The sequence below is a fragment of the Euphorbia lathyris genome, chromosome 5 (genome assembly GCF_963576675.1).
Source record: "Euphorbia lathyris chromosome 5, ddEupLath1.1, whole genome shotgun sequence".
In the NCBI taxonomy this organism is placed as follows: domain Eukaryota; kingdom Viridiplantae; phylum Streptophyta; class Magnoliopsida; order Malpighiales; family Euphorbiaceae; genus Euphorbia; species Euphorbia lathyris.
This window is the reverse complement of record NC_088914.1, coordinates 18,667,065-18,673,300: the sequence shown is the minus strand read 5'-3', so window position 1 is coordinate 18,673,300 and position 6,236 is coordinate 18,667,065. Positions and strand designations below refer to the sequence as shown.

The 6,236-nt window shown below is 34.1% G+C and overlaps 1 protein-coding gene across 2 annotated transcripts; it reads left to right on the top strand.

Annotated features, from left to right (window-relative positions):
* Positions 1 to 1,423: 1,423 nt before the first annotated feature.
* LOC136230078 (ATP-citrate synthase alpha chain protein 2) lies at positions 1,424 to 5,183 on the top strand. 2 transcript variants are annotated; one of them, XM_066019015.1, is made up of 13 exons: positions 1,424 to 1,590; positions 1,906 to 2,011; positions 2,619 to 2,795; positions 2,886 to 3,047; positions 3,155 to 3,235; positions 3,366 to 3,417; positions 3,507 to 3,621; positions 3,734 to 3,815; positions 3,917 to 4,012; positions 4,100 to 4,201; positions 4,433 to 4,549; positions 4,678 to 4,794; positions 4,933 to 5,183. In XM_066019015.1, the coding sequence occupies exons 2-13, from the start codon at positions 1,913 to 1,915 to the stop codon at positions 5,002 to 5,004; spliced, it is 1,272 nt and encodes a 423-aa protein (XP_065875087.1). In that variant the 5' UTR covers positions 1,424 to 1,590; positions 1,906 to 1,912; the 3' UTR covers positions 5,005 to 5,183. The 2 variants fall into 2 exon arrangements, with proteins under 2 accessions (XP_065875087.1, XP_065875088.1); XM_066019016.1 differs by having other exon boundaries at positions 1,574 to 1,590; positions 1,901 to 2,011.
* The last annotated feature ends 1,053 nt before the right edge of the window (positions 5,184 to 6,236 follow it).

The following is a 6,236-nucleotide window of genomic DNA, read 5'->3' as shown; positions in this document are numbered from 1 at the left end:
GTTTTGAAACTTTGACATCAATAAAATTGGGGCCAAATTTCAACAGGTTAACAGTTATCTCATATTTCCATAGGAGCGCTACTCCTCCTCCTCCCTGAATGCTTGGTACAGAAAAGTGACTATCAAGTCCCAGGCTAACTTGTAAATTTTCAATTGAACGATTTCCCACCATCATTTCCATCAGGAAAATAATGTCGGGTTTGTAGGTATGGTTGAGCTCTTTAAGCTCTCTGACTGTCTCGAGGTTACCCACGCCTTGGCAGTTCCAGCTTAGGCAGATCATAGCTTCCGGCTGACCCCTTCTATAGGGTCTGCCGATATCTCTATTTCAATATTCACATTCTCCTCCAAACTCTTGTCACTTGAATCCACACTTCTCTTGCGTTTGGCGAGTGGAAATGACTAGTTAGAAAGAGAAAGTTACAAAAAAAAAAAAGATTTAAAAAATCGAAAACTTAATTCCACAAAAAATATGGTTCTAATTAACTTTATTTTTTAAATAATTCCATTTAAAGTCGTTCACTAGTCTATCGGTTAGGTCCCATTTGTTTACTGAAAAATATTGGATAATGATTTTTTTGTTGGAAAATAAAATATTTTCCAGTATTATGCCACGACATAAAAAAAAAACAAAAAGAAGTGATATGTAACTGTTGTTTTTAAAAAAAAGAAGTATATTGTTCCAAAAAGATTTAATAAAATGTTTTTTTCACTTTCTTTGTATATTTTTCAATTGACTAACTTAAAATTTTTATGTTAATTTATTTTCCTACACAAAACAAATACCGAAAAATCAGGAAAATATTTTCATATATAATATTTTCTAACAAACAAATGAGTTAGTTAGTTTACGTTTCTACAGAGATTTATGTATGTATAAGGCCTCATTTAATTGTCAAAAAATATTGTGTTTTGGAAAATATTAAATAAGAGAAAATTTTATGTTAGAAAATAAAATATGTTTCGGTGTTTGACTACAACACCGAAAAACGAGAAGAAATGGTGGGTGCCCGTCAATTTTAAAAAGATAAGAAGGAATATAGTGAGTTCCAAAAGCATAGGAAAATGTTTTACCCTTCCACTTCCTTTGTAAATTTTTTTTGTTGACTAAACTAAAATTTTATTTATTTTGCTAGGCAAACAAATACTAGATTTTCCCACACATTATTTTTGACAAACAAACGGGACCTAAATGGCAAATTTTAGAGACCTTTATGTCCGTTTTGAAGTTCAGGGGTAATAGAAAAAGTAAAGCCAAAGTTGAAGCGCTACTAAGTGTAATTTCGGCCAGAAATTCACAAGACAAAAATGGTTGATACGGAGTCGTATGAGGGTAGGTGGCTCATGTGGTCTCCTACTAAGCATAACTACTCTAAATACCTTCCCGCTAACATATTGCGTCTGATTTCAGAAAGAAAACAACAAACACATTTTTTCTTATTTAATTCCATTTTTTTTTTCCTTCAGCTGAATTTCCCACTATAAATACTCTAACCATACCCATCAAATTCAAGTCTTTCTGTTTCTTGCTTCAGCTCTTCTCACTACCTAATTCCTCCATTTTTCCTATTTTTTCCTCCTCTCCCAACGGTAACGGACTCATATCCAATTATCTTTTTGATTTTCAGTCATTTCCCTCTTTTTTCATCTCTAAATTCAATCAAGATTCCTGTTCTTTCAGAATCCAATAAAGAATTCAAAACCCATTTTGAGGGTTTTTGTTATTACTTCTGGGTTTCTAGTTCAATGTAGGACCTGTTATTCAGGTTGTTGGAATTTACAGCCTGTGGGTAGTTGTGGATTGTGGTCGAATCAATGTGATCATTAATGTTCTATCTAGATCTATATTGAATTTGGTTTTGATTTTGATTATATTTATGGGTCTTTCTTTGTTTTGAAGATCAGTGAACCAATGGCACGCAAGAAGATCAGAGAGTACGATTCCAAGAGATTGTTGAAGGAGCATTTCAAGAGGTTTTCTGGCTACGAGTTGCCTATCAAATCAGCACAAGTAAGTGCAGTATCGAGTCAGAAATTTTTAGATCTTGTATGTGTAATTACTGAGATTGGTTTAGAATGTAAGATTAGGTTAAAAATTGGGGATGTTTTCATTCTTGAAGCATGATAATGGAGATCCATGATCATGCTAATGTTTAATCTAAAACAGTGGTTCTGTTGTAGTTCCTTTGTTGATAAGATTATGTCTGAAGGATATTAGAGTCATATCCATAGCTGTGAGGATTGAGTTTGAAGCCTAATCCAAGTCAGTGAAGGATCCAGCATTCACTGCCAGGGTGCTATGGGTGCTTAATTGAAATTTTTTGGGTGCTATGGAGCTTTCCCGGCGACTATTAGGTGCTGATGCGCCTTCTTGACCCTTCTAGATCCGTCCCTGGTCCAAGTCCTATCTCCCACAAAAAGAGAACCTATATGCATTAATCCAGTCCTTAATGGCATACTATCTTATTGACATGTCAAAACGGGTTGTCGTGTTATCTGATCCATATATTTCTCTGTGATTATATATAATGTAAATGCAATAAAAATGATAATCGTGTGAGGTGTTGAGTCAGAGCGCTACTATCTTATAATATAAATTTGTATATGTGATCGATCAGGTTACGGAATCAACTGATTTTAAAGAGCTAGCAGACAAGGAACCCTGGCTTTCATCAGGGAAACTGGTTGTGAAACCTGATATGTTGTTTGGAAAACGTGGAAAGAGTGGCTTAGTTGCCTTAAATTTAGATCTGGCTCAAGTTGCATGTTTTGTTAAAGAACGCCTTGGCAAAGAGGTAATTTTTGTCTCATTTTATATGTTTTTGACTTGGTTTTCTAAGCAATTTTGCTTTTGGGGTTAAATTTATCTCTATTGGGTTTAACAGGTTGAGATGGGTGGATGTAAAGGACCGATAACTACGTTCATCGTTGAACCGTTTATCCCCCATAACGAAGAGTTTTACCTTAATATTGTATCTGATAGACTTGGCTGCAGTATGAGCTTTTCAGAATGTGGAGGAATTGAAATTGAAGAGAATTGGGATAAGGTACTCTTAGATGTGGATTTTTCTGATGTTTAAAATGTCCTTTTGTCTTCGGTTATGTGAAGTAAGCATTGGACTGCCATTTATATGTTGGCTTTTGTTCTTTACAGGTTAAAACTATATTTGTTCCAACAGGGGCATCATTTACCTCAGAAGTTTGTGCTCCACTTGTCGGAACACTTCCATTGGAGGTAATTTCCGTGGCATCAATAATCTGTTGAGTAGTATGTTTTTTTGCTTTTGTTTGTTGCTTTTGATGGTATATATGTGATTCGTTCTGTTGAATCTCACATTAATCGTAAACTGCAATCTGGAATGCAGATAAAAGGAGAAATTGCGGAGTTCATTAGAGTGGTTTTCGGTCTATTTCAAGGCATGCTTATACATTTGATTTTGGAATTCTGAGATAACTTTTTTGGCTATAAGAGTTCTGTATTAACTTTGAAAGTTTATGTGATTCAGATCTAGACTTCACTTTCTTAGAGATGAATCCTTTCACTTTTGTTGATGGAAAGCCTTATCCCTTGGATATGAGAGGCGAGCTCGATGATACTGCTGCTTTCAAAAACTTCAAGAAGTAAACTGCATTTGCTTGCTGTTCTAAATTTTTTTAATCTTACCATCAAATCTTGTTATTATATGAATGCATTTCGCTCTTCGGTATTTTCTTACACTATGTTTTTTTCTAGGTGGAGCAACATTGAATTTCCTATGCCGTTTGGCAGAGTTATGAGCGCTACAGAACGGTTTATTCATGGGCTAGATGAAAAGGTACTTTACATATTAAGATGCCTCGGAACCATATGTTAGAAATTGCTTCTATCTCTAATACTATGTTAAAGGTTCAAATTTTAATGCTTATTTTCTTGCAGACAAGTGCATCTTTGAAATTCACAGTTTTGAATCCAAAGGGAAGAATTTGGACTATGGTTGCTGGAGGAGGTGCAAGCGTTATCTATGCAGATACGGTATGAATATTTTTCTTCAGATGCAGGATTCCTTTTATTTTTGCCATTTACACGGACCTCTAATGTGATATCAATTATTCTCATTAGGTTGGAGATCTTGGTTTTGCTTCCGAACTTGGCAATTATGCAGAATATAGCGGAGCCCCCAATGAAGAGGAAGTGTTGCAGTATGCTAGAGTTGTGATTGATGTAAGGACTCATACTCTACATTAGTATTGGGTCCAAGGTTGATGTTCTTATGCGAGACATCTCATATAGTTGCCTAATCTTGTCTAGGGTTTTCGGGAAATTATACATACTCACAAAATAAGCACGATTCTCATAAACACTTTAATAATTGTTCTTCGATTCTCATAAATGCTTGGATGTGGACTATTCGTTTGAATGCAACTGAACAATTGATTTATTATTCCTGCGTAGTGTGCAACTTCTGATCCTGATGGCCGTAAGAGAGCACTTGTAGTCGGAGGAGGAATTGCAAACTTCACGGACGTTGCTGCTACATTTAATGGCATTATTCGAGCCTTGAAGGAGAAGGTGAGCATAGATTGATTCTGCTTTTCACCCATATGTAAAATAAATCCCGCTTTAATCCCAAAATGTATGTTCTTCAAAATCGCATTTTATTCTATGGGAAGTTCACAGTTTTTTCTACAAAAATTCAGGAATCCAAACTTAAAGCAGCAAGAATGCACATTTATGTAAGGAGAGGAGGTCCTAATTACCAGAGAGGCCTTGCGAAAATGAGGACGCTTGGAGAAGAAATCGGCATTCCTATTGAGGTAACTATTTCTGCAAAATCTCCCAGAAAATATTTTGCAATAAGGGTGTCAAAACGGGTTGTCGTGTCATATATTAAGTGTCTATTTTTCAAGACTGTGAATCTGAATTTATCGTTTTTGGGTTATTGTTTTGAATAGGTTTACGGTCCTGAAGCAACAATGACTGGTATATGCAAGCAGGCAATTCAGTGCATCACTGCAGCAGCATAAGCAGAGAAGCTGTCCAACTGGTCTGATGAATTTGTGTGAATTTGTCTATTTTTATTTTGCTTATTTGTTGGTTACATCTTTAAATAGCAATTTCCTTTGCAACAAATGAAAATGTTAGCATCTTAATTCACAAGAAAAAAGAAACAAGGAAAATAAATGTTACTGTATTTGCTGTTTCACATCCTTCTTAAATTTTGCATCTCATTCATTTGCATTTGTTGGTTATTACATTTTTGCTTCTCTGGTTCTCTGCTGTATGCTTTCAAAACAGGTTGTTGTGTTACAATCGTATTATGTGATTTATATTTTTCACACCGAGTTATTTTTATATATGAAATAAATGCCACAAAATGAAAATAAAATTGTGTTAAACATGTCAAGTTGATTTCGCGTTCTTTAAATCATATTGTTCTCTTAAAAATTAGCAGTCCTACACTGCTCTGACTCTGCAAATTTCTGGTGTAAATTGTAATAATCTCATATACCTGCTCTCTCGCTCAACTTTTCGCTATAATTTACAAGTTCAAACTTGTTATATTTGAAGTTGTTAGGTAAGAACAATTTTATCTTTAGTATTTACAGTAGTAAAATTACACTTCTAATTTTTGTAAGTTCGATCAATGTTACTAAGACATGTATAAACAGGCGAAAAAACATTAAAAAGTTAACACGATATCATTTGTAAAAGAAAAAACATTTAAATTGTGCTGTTTATCTCTACCACATGTGGTTTATGCATATCTTTTAAGGAGTCATCAGCTTTGCTTTCTGGAAAAAGAAGATTAATGATATAGCCAAATTATTTATTTAAAGCTTGTCTCCATCAAAAATTGGCGTTGGATTTTATTTTATTTTCTTTCTTAATCTAATATCTTGTTTTCATTCAATCTATAAGAATTACTTTAGTTAAATAAATTACAAAGAAAAATCCAATAATTGCATATTTTCACAGCATGTCAATTTTTAAAAGTTTTTCACAATAGTAACGCTTGAATTTACAACCCATTGCAAGCATTAATTCTGAAAGTTACAACTAATATTACCAGATAACGACATGTGTCAATTTAATCCTAATCAGTTTAACATTCTAAACGTTTGCTTAACTTTAATTGACTCTAATGAATCCCAACTCTAGTTAACATTAATCACCAAGTAATAGAACTCTTTGCAACATTCTTCCAATTTTTTCTTCCCAGTCGATCAAGGAGACCAAGCATCTTCTTCCTTTTCCA

What these genes read in the sequence shown, in the direction of transcription:
- LOC136230078 (XM_066019015.1), top strand. Translation starts at nt 1,913, where the DNA reads ATGGCACGCAAGAAGATCAGAGAGTACGATTCCAAGAGATTGTTGAAG. An exon ending in TGCCTATCAAATCAGCACAA is followed by an intron (nt 2,012 to 2,618) that starts GTAAGTGCAGTA and finishes GTGATCGATCAG; the next exon opens with GTTACGGAATCAACTGATTT. An exon ending in TTCGAGCCTTGAAGGAGAAG is followed by an intron (nt 4,550 to 4,677) that starts GTGAGCATAGAT and finishes ACAAAAATTCAG; the next exon opens with GAATCCAAACTTAAAGCAGC.